The sequence below is a fragment of the Coregonus clupeaformis genome, chromosome 14 (assembly GCF_020615455.1).
Source record: "Coregonus clupeaformis isolate EN_2021a chromosome 14, ASM2061545v1, whole genome shotgun sequence".
Taxonomy (NCBI): Eukaryota; Metazoa; Chordata; class Actinopteri; order Salmoniformes; family Salmonidae; genus Coregonus; species Coregonus clupeaformis.
Window position 1 is genome coordinate 10648720 of NC_059205.1, and position 21414 is coordinate 10670133.

General features: G+C 41.9%; 1 protein-coding gene across 2 annotated transcripts; it reads right to left on the reverse strand.

Annotated features, from left to right (window-relative positions):
• Window positions 1-660: 660 nt before the first annotated feature.
• sept2 (septin 2) lies at window positions 661-19456 on the reverse strand. 2 transcript variants are annotated; one of them, XM_045224671.1, is made up of 13 exons: window positions 19318-19456; window positions 17786-17825; window positions 14921-15035; window positions 13513-13599; window positions 13210-13333; window positions 12605-12739; window positions 10175-10292; window positions 6839-6940; window positions 6293-6438; window positions 5671-5787; window positions 4508-4574; window positions 2677-2774; window positions 661-2322 (listed from the first exon to the last, which is right to left on the reverse strand). In XM_045224671.1, the coding sequence occupies exons 2-12, from the start codon at window positions 17807-17809 to the stop codon at window positions 2688-2690; spliced, it is 1122 nt and encodes a 373-aa protein (XP_045080606.1). In that variant the 5' UTR covers window positions 17810-17825; window positions 19318-19456; the 3' UTR covers window positions 661-2322; window positions 2677-2687. The 2 variants fall into 2 exon arrangements, with proteins under 2 accessions (XP_045080606.1, XP_045080607.1); XM_045224672.1 differs by having other exon boundaries at window positions 5704-5787; window positions 19318-19455.
• Between the last annotated feature and the right edge of the window lie 1958 nt (window positions 19457-21414).

A 21414-nucleotide genomic window follows, 5' to 3' on the forward strand; every position in this document is an offset into this window, starting at 1 on the left:
AGCATGTTCTCCTTCAGTCAGCATGTTCTCCTTCAGTCAGCATGTTCTCCTTCAGTCAGCATGTTCTCCTTCAGTCAGCATGTTCTCCTTCAGTCTGCATGTTCTCCTTCAGTCTGTGGTCGACGAGTGACACGGTCAGGTCAACCTGAGGTGAACTGGCAATATCTTACTGTATCATGAGTCAGAAGCCACTGGGAGAACATTACCAGCATTACCAGACTGAAGATATGGTAATCTGTAAAAAGAAAATCTGGATGGAAGATTAGATAAGGAAGGATTTATCCCATGGCTAGACATGAGCCACTTAAGCAATAAGGCCCGAGGGGGTGTGGTATATTTACCACAACTAAGTGCTGCTCTTAGACAATGCGAAGCGGAATGCTACAGCCCTTATCCGTGGTATATTGGCCATATACCACAAGCCCCAGACGTGCCTTATTGCTATTATAAACTGGTTACCAATTTAAATAGAACAGTAAACAAGCATTTCTGTGTAATACCTGTGGTATATTGTTTGATAGAGACACGGTTGAAATGCTGTTTCAGCCAATCAGCATCTAAACTACCTGATTTATGAACACTTGGATCAAGATTTATTTATTTTGAAATTACTAATGAAGCAAACTAGAATCTAGCTTTAATAAAAACTTTAATACAAGATTGTATACGTCAAGGGTTTTATTTGACAGTTATTGGATAAAACAGCAGAAACTGGAATGTTAAGAACTCTGGCTTGGCTTGTGTGGGATATGGGCCAAGCGGGTGACACAAACAAACCAGATCACCATGATGATGGTCATAGCCACTGTAAATGGGCCTGTCCAACATCCAAATGTCAGTCTTAACCCATTGACACACAGCCATAAAGAACAGAAGGATATGGATAGGTATCATATAACACAAAGTACAGTGTGCCTTTACAGCACGACCTCATCACACATACTCTGGACGCACGTTATTCCACAATCAATATCACGGGGGGGCCACGAAGAAAAGCCAATGTCATCTGCAATGCATGAGCCTGGTCCGAACATCACAGTAATTCAATGTACTTTTAGTTCACCAGGACTTGCGCCTCGAACCTCAATTCCCTTTACAATATGTTAAAGCCTGGGGGCGTAGGGAGCCCCATAAAGCATCTCAGAGTAAGAGTGCTAATCTAGGATCAGCCCTTACCAAAAAAGATTGCTGTCAGAGTGCAGAATAACTGCAGTAAGCTGCGTCCGAAACAACACTTTTTCTTACTGCAGTAATTTTGCAGTGGAACTGCAGTTAAGAGTGCAGTAAAATTGCAGTTTAACTGCAGTTATTCTGCGTCCAAAATACCAGTCGACTGCAGTTACAAAACTGCAATCTTTTTTTGTAAGGGAGGTCCCCCAGTCTATGTAACCATATTCATCATGATCTAAAAAGGCTGAAAGGATCCTAGATCGGCACTCCTCCTCAGACTCTTTACAGGCCCAGTATTTATAGAGGCACATACAGTAAAAAACACCAAGGTATGTCTCCTTCATTGGTTCAGGGCTACAGGATGACTGGGAAGGTCAGTGTCATGCATTTCAGTCATAACCAGTCGTTTCAACACAACGTCAGACAGGGTTAAGAACTGCATGCAAGGGGAGTGGGAGAAAGAACCCTGTCAATGAATCCTAGGATTAAGGAAAAATCATTTAGCTGCTTTTTGAAAGACTAGATCTTTAAAAAATATCTTTAACAATAGACTATCTTTAAAGAATTCTCCAACATTGGCATGACAACCATTAAAGAAAAAAAAAAGTATTACGGTTTTAGCTGTATGGCTCCATGAAAGACAGAAGAGAGCTGCTAACTTTCACAGTAAATTGGCCTTTCCCACTTGTAACCACAGTTGGCAACATGATTGATGGTTGGTGAGTGGTTTTAGATGGAGCCGAGTGGACAGCCTTGGCTATGACATTACTGAGGAGGCGCAGCAGCAGCAGCAGCTTTTGGCTTTCTCAACAGCAAAAAAACAAAATAACAATGGCCACTATAATAAGAGCATACTCCAGGTTAAAGGAGTGTTATTCTTCATTTGGTGACTAACTGGCATGGTCCAATAGAATGGAACAAATGAATAATGAGCAATATGGAATATTACAAAGAAAGTGTAAATATAAAAACATAATACTGTTTATATAAAAATAAAGAAAAACAACAAAAGAAAACTCAAAATAATCCCAAGTAGGAGCGAAATAAACTAAAAATAGTGGCAAGCAGTATGAGACAAGGACCAGTTATCTTCCTTCTCTTCTGCAATCCTTCCATCCATGTCTGGTCAAGCTCAAATAACAGCTTTAAAACCTGCAAGGAAAGACCATACTGTAAAATTCTGACTTGTACTTCCTAACTTTGGATGTATATGAACACAAAATACTTAAAAAATATTAACAAATCTGCTTGAGTATCTCTGAATATAGTAATCAAAATTATATTTACCACTTAGCAGACACTTTTATCCAAAGAGACTTACAGTTCAGAGAGTTCAAATATTTGTTGTATGTGTATTTGATACAGGTATTGAATCAACGACCTTGGCATTGCTAACGCCACGCCCTTACCAACTTAGCCATACAGGTGCACAATATGCCATAGTGTACATTTCAGTCTTCACAGCACAGCTTTGTTGTGTTTAGTGTCAAATGGACTTGTTCTTACCGTGGTGTATTTCACACATGCTGGACATCTCCCGCTCCGTCAGGCTTAATCTGCATCTGGGCCTGCATCTTGGTAATCATGTCCTGCATCCTCCTCAGCTGCACAGAACAAACAGCATTACTACCAAAAACATAGAACACTGACTGACTAAAATCCCCCCCCTCAAAACAACCACCTATCACATGAAATAAACGTATCACAGTCCTTCAAGTACAAGTGAGGGTGTAGGAGGTAATGCGAGTGGGTATTCAAGATCATGTGACACTCCCATAAAAGGTGATATTTGAATGGACGTATATATATACACACATTACATACACACTACCGGTCAAAAGTTTTAGAACACCTACTCATTCAAGGGTTTTTCTTTATTTTTACTATTTTCTACATTGTAAAATAATAGTGAAGACATCAAAACGATGAAATAACACATATGGAATCATGTAGTTACCAAAACAAGTGTTAAACAAGTCAAAATATATTTGAGATTCTTCAAATAGCCACTCTTTGCCTTGATGACAGCTTTGCACACTCTTGGCATTCTCTCAACCAGCTTCACCTGGAATGCTTTTCCAACAGTCTTGATGGAGTTCCCACATCTGCTGAGCACTTGTTGGATGCTTTTCCTTCACTCTGCGGTCCAACTCATCCCAAACCATCTCAATTTGGTTGAGGCCGGGGGATTGTGGAGGCCAGGTCATCTGATGCAGCACTCCATCACTCTCCTTCTTGGTAAAATAGCCCTTACACATTCTGGAGGTGTGTTGGGTCATTGTCCTGTTGAAAACCAAATGATAGTCCCACTAAGCCCATTCCAGATGGGATGGCATATCGCTGCAGAATGCTGTGGTAGCCATGCTGGTTAAGTGTGCCTTGAATTCTAAATAAATCAGACAGTGTCACCAGCGAAGCACCCCCACACCACACCACCTCCATGCTTTACAAAGACACAGCGGTTGGAACCAAAAATCTCCAATTTGGACACATTTTCACCGGTCTAATACCCATTGCTCGTGTTCCTTGGCCCAAGCAAGTCTCTTCTTCTTATTGGTGTCCTTTAGTAGTGGTTTCTTTGTAACAATTCGACCATGAAGGCCGGATTCACACAGTCTCCACTGAACAGTTGATGTTGAGATGTGTCTGTTACTTGAACTCTGTGAAGCATTTATTTGGGCTGCAATTTCTGAGGCTGGTAACTCTAATGAACTTCTCCTCTGCAGCAGAGGTAACTCTGGGTCTTCCTTTCCTGTGGCGGTCCTCATGAGAGCCAGTTTCATCATAGCGCTTGATTGTTTTTGTGACTGCACTTGAAGAAACGTTCAAAGTTCTTGAAATCTTCCATACGACTGACCTTCATGTCTTAAAAGTAATGATGGACTGTCGTTTCTCTTTGCTTATTTGAGCTGTTCTTGCCATAATATGGACTTGGTATTTTACCAAATAGGGCTACATTCTGTATACCCCCCTACCTTGTCACAACACAACTGATTGGCTCAAACGAAGGCGCACCTGTTAATTGAAATGCATTCCAGGTGACTACCTCATGAAGCTGGTTTGAAGAATCTCAAATATGAAATATATTTTCATTTGTTTAACACTTTTTTGGTTACTACATGATTCCATGTGTTATTTCATAGTTTTGATGTGTTCATTATTGTACAATGTAGAAAATAGTAAAAATAAAGAAAAACCCTTGAATGAGTAGGTGTTCTAAAACTTTTGACCGGTAGTGTCAGTCAGTGAGTGAGTGAGTGAGTATATATATATAGTAGAAGGGTAGTGTGAAAGGTAGGTGGTGAATGAGGGGGATATGAATAGTTAGTTATCCCACCTCAGCCTCCTTCTCCTGCAGGATCATGTCCTTGTCCATTTCCTCCGGCTCAGGCCCCTGCCCCTGCCTGTAACACGGACACAGGTTTGGTGAGTTTGGCTCTTTAGGCTAAAGGCCCAATCATTGGGGAGACTTACCGTAAATATCCACTGGAAACGTTGTACATTTCAAATTCTTGCGAGTCTGTTTTTACATAGTTTATGCAATCAGATGAAAAGACAGTATTGAAAAGCATCTCATTGTCATTCATAGAATCAGCAGAAAGGTAGAGTGGAGTGAAAACCCCACTGTGCATAGGGGCTCTCTGGAAGGGAGTTTAGTAAAAGCCCAAATCTGGTGGTTGTGTGTGTGTGTGTGGGGGGTGCAGTTTCTAGCTTTCTAGTATTTAAGCAGACGTGACAAAAGCAACACTTAGAAAGTAGAAAGAGGGGCAGGTTAATTACTCAGCGAGAAAGAACAGACTGGGGGGTAGAACAGTGGACAGCTGGGTGCTAGAAGGCAAGCTGCAGAAGCAAGAAGAGAGGGTCGGGGGGGGTACCTCTAACAGTCCACTCAGGGGATTGGACAGACCAGAGAACCATCATTGGGCTGATGACAAGTCAATGGGAAGGCAGTAAAATCACTCCCTTCTCCTGGATTGGCTATAGAGGAAGGTCTCAAAAAATCTAAAGGATCCACACTCCTAGAGTTATATGATACCCATACAACCTATAACCAAACTATATACTGGTTAAAAACCCATAGCCCACTAGAAAATGCAACCTTAACCCACTACCAAGGTCAAAAATAGCCCACTGACTATACATACCTAACTCTAACCCACTACCAAGGTCAAATTGTTGTAAAGTGTTTTCCAACAGTGTAATGTTAATGACTTTTAATGCTGAAGATCACCTAACTACTTCTTGACAGAAGTTAGCCCCAGATAAGTGGAACTGTCTGACTTTGAGACACTGGATTAGTTACCCATTCATTGTCTTTATAAGGAGATAAGTCATTCAATTCCAAGTAAGTCAAGCGAGTCTTGTGTTCGAACGGTATCAACATAATCTCTGTTATATTCAGCTGTGTATGTGGCATTAAGCCTTTGTCTTTGGCTGTATATTATATTACTAGCTTTGGGAGGTTTCAGGGTGCAGAAAGGCAAGCAGACAAGTACGTACGCAGGAGACAGAACGTAACCATGGGAGGACAACCTGCCACCCCGTTTGAGGCGCTCAGAGCGGAAGTTCTCGTAGTGCAGGTCCTGGGTCACCTCCTGCAAGTCCTGCATGTGAGTGCTGCGGATGGATAGGTATCAGTCAATCAATGAAGCACTAAACCAATGACTTAACTCAAGTTAGTCAATCACAAGAGGGTTACCTCATAATCGAAACACCAAGCAGTATGTGAGACAGGACAGCCACTACTTATGACTGATCACAGATTGATAAAACATACACAATTATGGCCGTGGCTGCGAATACGGAGATTTCACGCGCAGAAATCGCTGTATCTTTAGCTACGGCAAATCGGGTTCCAGAGAATCCAGAACCGCAGCTACACAGTTCTTACAACTGACACAGCTTTGTAAAAGACAAGCATTCATCGATATCAGAGTATAAGCTAAATCAACCATGAACACTAAATCAAATCTCCATTCCTCACTATTTCAAATCAGGATTCTCAAGCTGCTATTCAACGCTGCTTGATGCTGCTATTCAAGTCTGATGTATGAAGAAACCAGAGCAGCCCCTCAGATGATAAGGTCCACCAGTGCAGTCCCTCCCTCTCCCACCCACTCACATGAGCATGGTGCGCAGCTTGAGGAAGTCGTTGTGCTCGGGGTTCTCCACCTCCACCACGCCCCAGGGGTACAGGCGACCCCGCACCTTCTTCCCCTTGGCCTCGATCTGCTGGTTGGAGCCCACCACCGCAAAGGGAATACTGGCCTAGGGGGGAGACAGGAGAGGACAAGGAAAGAGCAGAGGTTAATGGTTCAAATAGCTACCATGTTATATTCAGTATATGTGGCCCATGCAGGATTCAAACCCACAACCCTAAATCAACCAACGTGTGCCTTTTTTAAATGTATGTAGTTCTGTCCTTGAGCGGTTCTTGTCTATTAATGTTCTGTATTATGTAATGTTTCATGTTTTGTGTGGACCCCAGGAAGAGTAGCTGCTGCTTTCGCAACAGCTAATGGGGATCCAGACAAAATACCAATTACCCTGGTTTTACTAAAAAAGACTGAGTTTTGATGTTTTTTTATTGAATAAATATAAGGAAAGACGTTTTGCATTAGGAATCTTTGTAAGGAGATAAATGAGTGGAGGAGATGAGGAGGGTTACTTTGAGAATCTTGGTCTGCTCCTTGAAGTCTTCGTCCTCGTCAGACTCTGCGTCAGGGAGGTGATAGATCTTGATACCATGCTCATCAATCTCATCCAGAATCTACAGCAACATGGAGGATGGAAACGTCATTTTGGCAATTTACTTTAGCTGCGCTTTAACTTTTGATTTGAATACAGTGGGGAAAAAAAGTATTTAGTCAGCCACCAATTGTGCAAGTTCTCCCACTTAAAAAGATGAGAGAGGCCTGTAATTTTCATCATAGGTACACGTCAACTATGACAGACAAAATGAGAAAAGAAATTCCAGAAAATCACATTGTAGGATTTTTAATGAATTTATTTGCAAATTATGGTGGAAAATAAGTATTTGGTCAATAACAAAAAAGTTTCTCAATACTTTGTTATATACCCTTTGTTGGCAATGACACAGGTCAAACGTTTTCTGTAAGTCTTCACAAGGTTTTCACACACTGTTGCTGGTATTTTGGCCCATTCCTCCATGCAGATCTCCTCTAGAGCAGTGAGGTTTTGGGGCTGTCGCTGGGCAACACGGATTTTCAACTCCCTCCAAAGATTTTCTATGGTGTTGAGATCTGGAGACTGGCTAGGGCACTCCAGGACCTTGAAATGCTTCTTACGAAGCCACTCCTTCGTTGCCCGGGCGGTGTGTTTGGGATCATTGTCATGCTGAAAGACCCACCCACGTTTCATCTTCAATGCCCTTGCTGATGGAAGGAGGTTTTCACTCAAAATCTCACGATACATGGCCCCATTCATTCTTTCCTTTACACGGATCAGTCGTCCTGGTCCCTTTGCAGAAAAACAGCCCCAAAGCATGATGTTTCCATCCCCATGCTTCACAGTAGGTATGGTGTTCTTTGGATGCAACTCAGCATTCTTTGTACTCCAAACACGACGAGTTGAGTTTTTACCAAAAAGTTATATTTTGGTTTCATCTGACCATATGACATTCTCCCAATCCTCTTCTGGATCATCCAAATGCACTCTAGCAAACTTCAGACGGGCCTGGACATGTACTGGCTTAAGCAGGGGGGACACAGCAGGATTTGAGTCCCTGGCGGCGTAGTGTGTTACTGATGGTAGGTTTTGTTACTTTGGTCCCAGCTCTCTGCAGGTCATTCACTAGGTCCCCCCCGTGTGGTTCTGGGATTTTTGCTCACCGTTCTTGTGATCATTTTGACCCCACGGGGTGAGATCTTGCGTGGAGCCCCAGATCGAGGGAGATTATCAGTGGTGTTGTATGTCTTCCATTTCCTAATAATTGCTCCCACAGTTGATTTCTTCAAACCAAGCTGCTTACCTATTGCAGATTCAGTCTTCCCATCCTGGTGCAGGTCTACAATTTTGTTTCTGGTGTCCTTTGACAGCTCTTTGGTCTTGGCCATAGTGGAGTTTGGAGTGTGACTGTTTGAGGTTGTGGACAGGTGTATTTTATACTGATAACAAGTTCAAACAGGTGCCATTAATACAGGAAACGAGGGGAGGACAGAGGAGCCTCTTAAAGAAGAAGTTACAGGTCTGTGAGAGCCAGAAATCTTGCTTGTTTGTAGGTGACCAAATACTTATTTTCCACCATAATTTGCAAATAAATTCATTAAAAATCCTACAATGTGATTTTCTGGATTTTTTTTTCTCAATTTGTCTGTCATAGTTGACGTGTACCTATGATGAAAATTACAGGCATCTCTCATCTTTTTAAATGGGAGAACTTGCACAATTGGTGGCTGACTAAATACTTTTTTCCCCCACTGTATATACAGTACTTTATTGATCCACAGAGGGATTATTTAAACAATACAGGCACATGGTGCAGTTGTCATAAGAAAGGACGATAGCTACATCCACATCCCTCATTTGACACTACTTATCCTGTGCTACTTGACACTACTTAACTTGTTCTCCTATTGTATACATTTGAGAGTCAAGAGGTTGAGCTATAATATGTCTCCTACCCTGACGTTGAGCTATGTGTTTCCAACCCTGACATTGAGCTATGTGTTTCCAACCCTGACGTTGAGCTATAATATGTCTCCTACCCTGACGTTGAGCTGTGTTCCCAACCCTGACGTTGAGCTATAATATGTCTCCTACCCTGACGTTGAGCTATAATATGTCTCCTACCCTGACGTTGAGCTATAATATGTCTCCTACCCTGACGTTGAGCTATGTGTTTCCAACCCTGACGTTGAGCTATAATGTCTCCTACCCTGACGTTGAGCTGTGTTCCCAACCCTGACGTTGAGCTATAATATGTCTCCTACCCTGACGTTGAGCTATGTGTTTCCAACCCTGACGTTGAGCTATAATATGTCTCCTACCCTGACGTTGAGCTATAATATGTCTCCTACCCTGACGTTGAGCTATAATATGTCTCCTACCCTGACGTTGAGCTATAATATGTCTCCTACCCTGACGTTGAGCTATGTGTTTCCAACCCTGACATTGAGCTATAATGTCTCCTACCCAGACGTTGAGCTATGTGTTTCCAACCCTGACGTTGAGCTATAATATGTCTCCTACCCTGACGTTGAGCTATAATATGTCTCCAACCCTGACGTTGAGCTATAATATGTCTCCTACCCTGACGTTGAGCTATGTGTTTCCAACCCTGACGTTGAGCTATAATATGTCTCCTACCCTGACGTTGAGCTATAATATGTCTCCTACCCTGACGTTGAGCTATAATATGTCTCCTACCCTGACGTTGAGCTATAATATGTCTCCAACCCTGACGTTGAGCTATAATATGTCTCCTACCCTGACGTTGAGCTATGTGTTTCCAACCCTGACGTTGAGCTATAATGTCTCCTACCCTGACGTTGAGCTATAATATGTCTCCTACCCAGACGTTGAGCTATGTGTTTCCAACCCTGACGTTGAGCTATAATATGTCTCCTACCCTGACGTTGTGCTATGTGTTTCCAACCCTGACGTTGAGCTATAATATGTCTCCTACCCTGACGTTGAGCTATAATATGTCTCCTACCCTGACGTTGAGCTATAATATGTCTCCTACCCTGACGTTGAGCTATAATATGTCTCCTACCCTGACGTTGAGCTATAATATGTCTCCTACCCTGACGTTGAGCTATAATATGTCTCCTACCCTGACGTTGAGCTATAATATGTCTCCTACCCTGACGTTGAGCTATAATATGTCTCCTACCCTGACGTTGAGCTATGTGTTTCCAATTCTGATGTTGAGCTATAATATGTCTCCAACCCTGATGTTGAGCTATAATAGGTATCCTACCCTGACGTTGAGCTATAATATGTCTCCTACCCTGACGTTGAGCTATAATATGTCTCCTACCCTGCGCTTGAGCCTCTCCCTCTCTCTCAGGGTGAGCGTGTCGGCCTTGGCGATGACAGGGACCACGTTGACTTTGTTGTGGATGGCCTTCATGAACTGTACATCCAGAGGCTTCAGCCTGAGAGAGAGAGCGAGAGGAGTGTAAGAACTGAACATTCCACAGGGGGGTGCTCATGTAAAGTCAAGGTAAATTAAAATGTTGAAAATGTGATGTTAGTATTACTAGTTTGGATTGCATTTCATCATATATTACATTGTCAAGACTGGCATTGCTATGGTACTACTAGTAGTACTATTGGTGTGTGTTAGGGTTGGGCGATGTCAACCTTTGTCCTACTGTGATTAAGCATTGGCACCCATTAAAAAAAAAACTTGTTATACGATGTTATCGCCCCCTATTGGCCAACCAAAAATGAAAAACGAAACAAAAAAAACTCTAACGGGATGCGAGGACTCATGACAAAATATATTTTGGAGGCAAATATTTTTTAGTAGCCTATTCCTCTCTGTTAGTGCGGTGGCAGGAAAGAAGTGTGTGCCCCAACATGCAAGTGGCAGTTAAATGAGCCTCGCTGGCTGTGCATCGTGTGATGGGTTGTGAATCATCAAGGGCCCGGCTGCAGCCACGCAACTCTGCTGTCCTCAGAACTGGATAATTACATTTTAGTCATTTAGCAGACGCTCTTATCCAGAGCGACTTACAGTAAGTGAGTGCATACATTTTCATACTGGCCCCCCGTGGGAAATGAACCCACAACCCTGGCGTTGCAAGCGCCATGCTCTACCAACTGAGCTACAGGGGATTAATTATTAAATGATTCAAATTTTTGCCTAATCTTCCTCTTATTATTAGGCCTAGGCTTCTACACATTGTAGGTAGGCTTCTATACGTTGTAGGTAGGCTTCTACACATTGTAGGTAGGCTTCTATACGTTGTAGGTAGGCTTCTACACGTTGTAGGTAGGCTTCTACACGTTGTAGGTAGGCTTCTACACGTTGTAGGTAGGCTTCTACACGTTGTAGGTAGGCTTCTATACGTTGTAGGTAGGCTTCTACACGTTGTAGGTAGGCTTCTACACATTGTAGGTAGGCTTCTACACATTGTAGGTAGGCTTCTATACGTTGTAGGTAGGCTTCTATACGTTGTAGGTAGGCTTCTATACGTTGTAGGTAGGCTTCTACACGTTGTAGGTAGGCTTCTACACATTGTAGGTAGGCTTCTATACGTTGTAGGTAGGCTTCTATACGTAGGTAAGCTTCTATATGTTGTAGGTAGGCTTCTATATGTTGTAGGTAGGCTTCTATATGTTGTAGGTAGGCTTCTATATGTTGTAGGTAAGCTTCTATATGTTGTAGGTAGGCTTCTATATGTTGTAGGTAGGCTTCTATACATTGCTAATAATAGGCTATGGAAAGAGTTTGAGATGTACACATTTTGAGCCTGTAATCGAACCCACAATTGCTGATGCTCCAGATACTCAACTAGTCTCAAGAAGACCAGTTGTATTGCTTCTTTAAATCAGCACAACAGTTTTCAGCTGTGCTAACATAATTGCAAAAGGGTTTTCTAATGATCAATTAGCCTTTTAAAATGATAAACTTGGATTAGCAAACACAATGTGCCATTGGTTGCTGATAATGGGCCTCTGTACGCCTATGTAAATACTCCTCATAACTAAACTTGTCTTAATGCTTTTGTTAGGCTATTTTAAATTAGTAGGATTTGACTTTTGGCCATTTGGTTCGCAACGGCAAGGAGGAAGGATACATGCATCATTTATTTTAGACTAAGCTTTGTTGAACTAAGGTTTGTTCAAACTACTCGTTAGATTTTTCTATCTTGCTATTGTTTGTTCTACCCCTCTCATTATTACCTTAGGCCTATAATGTTTTTAGGTTATTCAAAAAGAACTTAAAACTCCTTTAGATAAACTCATTGTTTTATCATGAAGTAGCACGGCGGGAGAAAGCCAGTATGCATAAAAACTAAAGTAATATTCACATCAAATGGAGAGGAAATACCAAATTGGGCTTTTCAAATAATTAGTCTGCTATAAAAAAAAAAATAAAAAAAAGGCTTTGGCTATATGGCCCAAATCATCTGACATTGAGAGAGAAAAAAAATGAAAATGTTCTGACTGGACATTTTGCGCTGCTTTGGTGAAATCTTAGCTCTGTCTACATTGTTCTCTTGCATTCTATGAGTTGTTTATAACATATGTATTGAAAAAGGTTATGCAGGCTATAGCAAAGGAATAGGCCACTTTGCATGGCCCTGCTGTGGGCTGCCGGTCAGCTCTGTACTGTGTGGTGCCAGTCAAGTTGAAATAGGCTATACATCGTCTGTCATATCACCATGTCGTCGCCATCGACGATGGCTGTCAATCAGCTTCAATATCCGATACTATCGCCCAACCCTAGTGTATATACCCATGGCCCAGCGGGGAGATGAAATAGAAGCAGCAGTGAACACGGTTGTCCACGATGTGCCGGCGGTTCAGACCGCTCTCGTCGTGGAGGTAGCGCTCAAACTGGTCGTCGATGTAGGCGATGATGGTGCTGAAACTGGGGGAGAAGAGAGGAGCACGGTGGTGGCCATTAGAAATGCTGGTGGTACCATGTAGTTAAACACCTTGTGTGACATCGTTGTCATTAGTTACCACAGCCACAAAATATATCATAAAAACAAACATTCGCTTTTTGATGTTAATTTAAAGTTAGGTATAAGGTTAGCAGTTGTGGTTAAGCTTAAAGTTAAAATCCAATTTTAAGATGATCAATTGTAGAAATAGGAGGGGTTGAGCCATAATTAAAACGTTGTGGCTGTGGTATCTAGTGATGACCGTATGACATGGGTACAACTGTTAGATATATATATTTTTTTTACTATAAAGATATCCAAATACATCAACTGTATTCCAGTAATAACATAATTGTCCATGCACAAACAGATGTAGGTGATCATGGAGAAATAAAGTTATTAAATTTGAACTGACAGGATCAGGTCTCCCGTCTATACAACCATAGTGGCGTACCAGTCCTGGCTGTTGATGGCGTCACCGTATCCAGGCGTGTCCACCACGGTGAGGCGGAGCTTCACCCCTCGCTCCTCGATCTCAACCGTGGATGCCTCGATCTGAACCGTGCGCTCAATCTTCTCTGTGGATCACAATAAAAAGGTTAGGCTTTTACTTTACAGATACTCTTGAGGCCACTGAATAAATGAGGGGTGATTTGGCGTAATTGGTTTTAAAATGGACTCCCATTAGGTTATACAGGAACAAATTAATTCAGGAGTAACAACTGGGAGTGTGGCCGTGGGGTGTGTGTGGCCTTACCTGCTGCTCCGGGGATGATTCTCTCTGGGTAGAGATCAGTGAGGAACAAGCTGTTGATGAGGGTGGACTTCCCCAGACCAGACTCACCTAAACACGACACACAGAATCATCAATATAAAAACTATCATTCTGTTCCAAAAAAGGGACCGAATTAAAACAGAATAGAACAGGTTGTATTGTGCCTGTATGGCAAAACAGCCAATAGAAGGTAAAGGCAATATACCTGTTTATAACCGACTACTTTTTAGTCTACAAACCACAAATACTACAAGAATCTACAATTAGATGTGTGCAGGGTTTTTATTTTTCCACAAAATACCCAATATAGCCCGCTAGTTGGCAGACATCCAGCCTGGACTCTGTATATTAGCCAGGCACTAACCAATGACACACATTAGGCCTCTCATAGCCTGGGAAATGCATTAACCTGGCAATAAAAGCAGATTTATCTAAACGCACACAGTCACACACACAGAAACTTTCCAGCAGCAGAGGCCTGTCCAGCACACAGGGCCACATTCCAGTCTGGTTTATTTTAAGGCAGAGCGGATGAGTGTGCAATAGGGCTCTCCTCCTCCCCTACACCACACAGACAAATAGGGAGCTGAGAAAAAGGAAAACCATTTCACACAGCTAAACCAGAGGACCCAGAGAAACCCTGTCTCCATCCGCAGCTGGACTCACAACTGTGACCTAAACCAGGACCTCTGACATCATCCCTGACACATCCCACTGTCTCAGACACACACTCACGTAAAAACCCTGAAGGAAGTGATGAGATTTGGAACAGTGGTTACTGATGGATTTGTGGGGAGGGTGGGAAATGTGAAAATGGTGAGGCGAGGCTATGAGAAAAGGAAATGTCTGCGTTTGTCAACTAGCTAACAACTGTCTAGGCTTACGGTCAAAGAAGTCACATTCCATTCTGTCGACAGCATGAACTGATGCCTAAATGCTTAGCACAAACTAGGCCTAATCCCAGTTTGGTTTTATTCTGTAAAAAACACCTGTACACAGTACATATGTTTCCTAAGGAAGAGATGCTATCCACCGACTCCAAATGAAGCGAGGAAAAAGGAAATGCATACCCAAAATGTCAATTCCTTACAGTTGCCGTCCCATTCCTAAGATGCTTATGATCTGACAAAGCTGCGTGAACATTAACATTCCCCATTCGAAGGCCAAGACTCATAATCTGAACTGAGGAAAGAACTGCAGCAAGAAAACAGGAGACTCACCGACAACCCAAGACACAAAGTGGTTTTGTGCAAAGATCAAACAACTGGAGTATCCATTCTGTCTAAGGCCCAACTAAAGGGAACTATGGCTAGCTACTGCATACAAACAATACAACTCTCCATACAAAAACACCAGACATTATTTAGGTTACAAATATTGTGACACTCACCAACTACCATGAGGGTGAACTCGAAGCCCTTTTTGACCGACTTGCGGTGCACCTGGTTGGGCAGGTTGGCAAAGCCCACATACCCCGGGGTCTCTGGGTTGGTAAATTGACCCTGCTGTAAAACATGAGAGAACATCACATGTCCATTAGCACCCGAGTCATTCAAACCAGGTATACCATCATTTTTACTGACATTTCCAGAGGCATGGGTTGTGGTTGCTAGGGTTGGGCGTTATGCAGATTTTCAAATCATACCGTCCTTCTCTCACCCCGGTTTAGTACACAAGGGGGCGCCAAAGAAAGCTAAAAAGTCAATTGGTCGTCTATTACCAGAATGCTAAAAGAATTAGCACAAGTAATAGCGAATTTCCATGGAGGCTGCTAGCTAAATATGCTAACGAGCACAAACAAAAATAAGCGAATTGCAATGACAGGAATTCAGCTCATAAAGTTATACATATATAGGTAGCGAATGTTTTTTGGTGAGTTTGGACATTTACAAGCGAATGTGAACGAGAGACATTGTGCAAATAAACAAAGTTGACGCATGCAGTAGGCTCTCCAGAAGGGTCTACACACTGTGTCCGTGTGGAGTCTGGAGTCACTAGGGCAACGGGCGGCGGCCGGACCTGACTGCTCGAAGAAGAAGGGGGAGGTGCAGACAGCCGAGAAAAAACGCTAGGAAATCAAGACCAGTGGCAGCTGTACAAATAACTCATCCAAAAGGCTTTTGCCTTCTCAAACAGGCAGAAAGCGAACATAATATGACCTTATTAATTGAGCCACTTACTTAGATAGAAAGTTAAACTAGGTGTCGTGTTAACACATAATTCTGCGTTTTTCACACAGGAAAAAAAGATGACGCATAAGAAATATCTTGCTGCGTTTTATAAACAGATCTAAAATGCTTCTTATTGTAATTTCTGCTCGGCATCAAACTACATTTGTGCATCAGTTGCACTTCTAAACTCTGATGAGAACTCAGGAACGGGCATTCTATCAGTGTAGCAAGCCTATTTGCCTAAAAAGCTACATTAATTTTAAGCAAAACATTAGGAAAAGTAGCTGGCTACATTCTTTCTATGATAGGCCTAAACATTAGAAATATGATGGCCATGCATCGTTTTTGCTTTTTCATTGTAAGCACATTTACTTGTGTGGTTGCCAGCAGCGTTGCACTTCTGTTGTCATCTGATGTGTTGCACGAATGTATGTATTTTCTGGGAAGGAAAACTATAGTTGCACGTCCCTGATCACTCTATTGAAGCAACAACAAAAAATCACGATTTTCAATATAAGACGCGAACCCTGTCCATACACAGACAAACACGTGATTGGCTCAACAGTGCTGAGGAACTACGTAAGCTTCATAACATAAAATAATGTGACAGGTGAAATAAAAACGCGATCTGCTTCATCTCCTAACGCACTGCACAAGTTGAGTGCAGGTATTTACTTAAATTGCTACAAATATTCAAATGTATTGAAAAACTTCAAATAAATAGTTTCAACGGTATTGAAAAACCATCCTGTCGCCATTTCCAAATACCAAGGTATACCGCCCAAGCCTAGGTTGCCTGACAATCAGACTGATACCTCCGGTTCACAGTCTGAGTTTCACCGCATACATGTTTGGAACGTTTCCTCTCAAGCTCTACAAACCAGAATGTTGAATAAAATTATATTTTAACTTACTTTTACCGGTTGTCCATGCGGTTGGTCCTTTTGCAGGTAGGAATGCGAGACAATATATTCACAGGAAATTATAATTAAATCAACTTTTCAAAGCGCTGGTAGAGCGTTCAGATTTCTATAACCTGAAGCATGCAGAGAACCATGTAAACACGTGCACGAGTTCAGCAAGTATGTATGCGTCCCGTGCATGTATTTTCATTTTGTGCATATGCTTCAGGTGATAGAAATCTGAATGCACTACCAGCGCTTTGAAAGGTTGATTTAATTACACTTTCCTGTGGACAGATTATCTCACATTCCTACCAGCAAAAGGATCAACAGGTAAAGTACAATTTTTATTTTATTCAACATTCTGGCTTGTAGAGCTCGTGAGATTAAACTTTCCTTATCCAAACGCTCATTGATGCCCGCCGTATAATTCAATGCAATTCAACGTCGGCTCTTCAGGCTAGGATGGACCTACAGTATATTATAGTAATCATATCTGTGGGTTGTGCAAATCACAGCAAACATTACAACCAGCAATTAGAGGGCTACTCAAAAGAGCCAGCTGTACACGAATTACCTTTGGGTGAGTTAACACTGCATTCCAGTGTTCATGGCCCTAACAGGCCTGTACATAAAGAGGGAGAATGTGCAGTCTAGCTAAAGGGTTTCAAAGTTAGGCCTAGACCCATCTTTTCAGCTTATAAACAGATGTAAGGAAGGAATTATTACACTACCTTTACATAATATAGCTAGACTAAGCTCATACGTTGGAAATGCAAAACCTATTATGGTTTACTGCTTTGTATGACTAGTGCTCCCCCTCCCCCTCTGTGAACAAGGGGCATGAGTGAGTGAAGCCTGAGATGGGAGTGTTTTCATGGAGCCTGGGGCCTTTCGACCCAGGTCAAGGCACAACAGTGAGTCATGGGGAAGGAGTGGCAGCATCTGCTTGAGTGGCCATGCATTCTGCAATTAAGACTAAATGGTTTTAGGCCCAATGGTTTAATTCTAATAAATCCTGATTTGCCAAAGCAGATCACATCCTGTTGGTGTAGGCCTAGTCCAAATAAGCAGAGATAATTATTGGAATATTATGAGGGATCTGCCTGACAGTATTACATTAAATGAGCTGAGAGGAAGCGAGCATCCTCTTATCATAATCATACTAGGTCTGGAACTTACCTTAATTTTTTCCGCCTGAGACATTTTGCGCTCTTTCAACCTGCCAGAGAACAGACAACATTAACATTAAAAACAGATGTCAAATGTCAGGTACACTCCATGACCAAAACTATGTGGACACCTGCTCGTCGAACATCTCATTCCAAAATTGGGCATTAATATGGAGTTGGTCCCCCCTTTGATGCTATAACACCCTCCACTCTTCTGGGAAGTAGTGAGTGTTGCAACCGAGGACTGACGATTTTACGTGCTTCAGCAGTCCCGTTCTGTGAGCTTGTGTGGCTACCACTTTGCTGCTGAGCCGTTTTTGCTCCTAGACATTTCCACTTCACAATAACAGCACTTACAGTTGACCTGGGCAGCTCTAGCAGGGCAGACATTTGACTAATTGACTTGTTGGAAAGGTGGCATCCTATGAAGGTGCCACGTTGAAAGTCACTGAGCTCTTCAGTAAGGCCATTCTACTGCCAAATCCACATACTTCTGTAGATCTAGCCAAATCCACATACTTCTGTAGATATAGTGTACTTCTGTTTTTAGCAGAACATGCAAATACTATATCAATTGGCCTATTTATTACTTCAAGAGAATGACAACTGTGTACACTAACAAAATGGAGGTTAGCATTGCCTACATGATTTAGGGGACTTTGAGAGACAGGAAGTCTGCTCTCTGCTCAGAATGACTTTTCAAAAGAATGTCTCACCACAAAAAAAAACTGACAGCCATCCCTTACAACTTTTTTTGAAGCTTTCACTTCACAAATGCATTTACGTTGCTTAAGCTGGTTTTGTCCAATTCAACTCTGTACTTTTATTTATCTAGCTAGTGACTTTTCTATAACTAAGTAATATGTTCAAACTGGAAATTATATTAAAACACTGCTAAGCTATTTCTTCCTACAGTTAGTGGAACATTTGACTTCATCACAAGTCAGCTGACAACAGACGGGCTCTTTTCTGAGGAGGCCAGAGAAATTGACTTGAAATAGTGCCGGGACATCTTTCTTTCAGAACTACTGAGACTGGGTTATGAAAGCGCTGTCTCAATGAATGAAAATACAACTAAGTTATATTGTAGTTACTTCAAATAATGCATAATTAGCTGTCTCCGTTTGGTTAACTAACATGAGTCTATCCAGACATTCAATCCGGCTTGAGATATGCCTCTATAACGTTTAAGTTAGTTAGCTAGCTAGCAATACCCAGAGCCATGTATTGATTAAATATATGGCTCTGGCAATACCTAGCCAGCGAACACATATTTCAAGTCGGGCTGTGTAGATACAAGCTATGTAAATTGTGATACATTTAATGGATTTCCAATGGTGGCTAGCTCAATTACTTTTTCTCCGGCAAGGTGTCTAAAAGCAAGCTTTGAAAGCTAGCTAACGTTAACTTAGCTAGCCAACCTTTTTGCTAAAGGCTAGCTAACAAGCTACTTGGGATGCGACAGGAAGTTAAAGCAACGTATCTAATTCGACGAGGCAGTGAAATATTACAACTTGCTAATAAATACAATACAATATTTACCTTTTCGATTGTCGGTGAAAGAAAACCGAGTGATTCTGGGGGCTGGATGGACACCTCAAATTCTTGAGATTCCGGTAGGCACCGAACAGTTTCTTCAGCACAGGGACCAGAATGCATTGGGCGTTGACTGTCCTCAAATAATGCAGTGCCTTTCCAAAATGCAGTGCCTTTTTATCAATAAAATCTATGACACTACATTTACTAGCTACCAAACTTTACAATTCATACTACTATTAATCTTCATCATCATCATCATCATCATCATCATACTTCAAATCACAAATTACATAGTATTGGTCAGTCTGATCCAAAATCCTTCAATTTTAATAATCTAGAAAGCAATTTGCCAAAAGTTTGAATAAAACTGTAGAGTACGCTACGATGATTACTAATGATATATTATATTAGGCCTACGTATAATAGCAGTCTATTCTTTTTAAATATGATTATTTAAAAAATGGGTAACAAAGCATTTAATAAAACTGCCCAGTGCAAAATATGACAATGGCAACCTCAATAATCTGCATCACCAAAATCTGTAAAGGTCTGCAGCATCCAACCACAGACATCTGGCTCGAGATACCTGGATCACCGCACTGGAGGGGCATTTTCAACGCTGTGAATGAAAAGTAAGAATAAGGTAGTCTACGATTGAGCCAAACATATTGAGTGTGGGACTGAGTTTATTGTCCTGTATGGAGCACACTGTTTATGGCCAAAATTAGCCAACAGACTAGGCCTAGCTGACTATAAACACTATCTTCACCACCCATGCCACCACTTGCAGTGCCACATCATCATAAGGTATGCCTAAATTAATTTGATAATTATTAACATTATAGGCTCAAGGCCTAGCCATATAACTGTATGCTCAGGCTAGTCTGTGGCAGGAGGGCCGGGCCGGTCATGGCTGGAAAGGATACAGTTGATTTTATTTTTATTTTTTATTTGCATTTTAGCTAACATTAACCCCTTTCCTAACCTGCTAAATTAATTATCCTAACCTGCTGCGTAAATTCTCCTAACCTGCTTCGAAAAATCGGACAAAAGCAGTATCATTTATAGTCAAAACCAGGTGGGCCTCGGGTTCATGGCATAGCCAGAACTTCGTTGGTGGGTGGGCCTGCAGAAATGTGGTTTTAATGATTTTGTTGGGGGGGAGCAGCTAACTTCCTTCAATTTTACACATTTTGTTGAACCAAACAACACAACAGCATTGTCCACAACCAAACATTTTTTTACAAGAATATTAGCTAAGTTAAGGCAAGTTTGGTCCTCTGTAGCTCAATTGGTAGAGCATGGCTCTTGTAACGCCAGGGTAGTGGGTTCGATCCCCGGGACCACCCATACGTGAAAAATGTATGCACACATGACTATAAATCGCTTTGGATAAAAGCGTCTGCTAAATGGCATATTATTATTAAATTGGATGAAATGGTAGCCCGTAAAGCGTTTTCTTCATAATGAAAACGTACATTTTGTATTTTTCAAGTTATGAATTTGCCGCCAAAAACCAGATAACTGTTTTCACGAAAACGACAGCTACAAATTCATCCTGTACAGCAAGGACTTCGTGTCTTCAAGGTTGGTATGTAGTTACTGTGATGTCACGAGAGGCTGTGTCCTGGAGGGACGTTACATCCCCCTGAGGTGGCTGCAAACCCAGACAGCTATGGCTCCATCTGCTGGTATGGTCGGGAACTCCACCCCCTCTATGGCCAATCTTCCCACGCAGCTGAAACAAATGAGGAGCTGATGAGCTGAAGGTTTGGGGAGGGAAGAGACACAGTCTCCAAGCTGGGCTCTCTGGAGGACAAGAGTGCTGCACGTCCACTTCCATGAGGAATATAAGGATTTGGAGATACTTACCTTTGGGAAATACTCACCTTTGGATATATGCACCTGTGGAAATACGTGTGGGACATTTGGAAGGACGTTTTTGCTGGGTTGGCCACTAGCTGCAACGTGGAATACAGTAAGGCTGGGGAAAAGTTATTTGAGCGAGGGAGAGTTATGATTTTGGATGTGGAAGAGACATCCCTGAACTGTTAACCCTTAAGAGCCACCAGAGAACAGAAGTGTGTTATAATTTCGTTA

Bases quoted from the DNA above. Each gene is read 5' to 3' on its own strand.
- sept2 (XM_045224671.1), bottom strand. From the start codon at position 17,809: ATGTCTCAGGCGGAAAAAATTAAG. The intron at 13,334-13,512 runs GTAAGGCCACAC...TGTGATCCACAG, and splicing joins AATCATCCCCGGAGCAGCAG to AGAAGATTGAGCGCACGGTT. The intron at 12,740-13,209 runs GTACGCCACTAT...CTTCTCCCCCAG, and splicing joins GCCATCAACAGCCAGGACTG to TTTCAGCACCATCATCGCCT.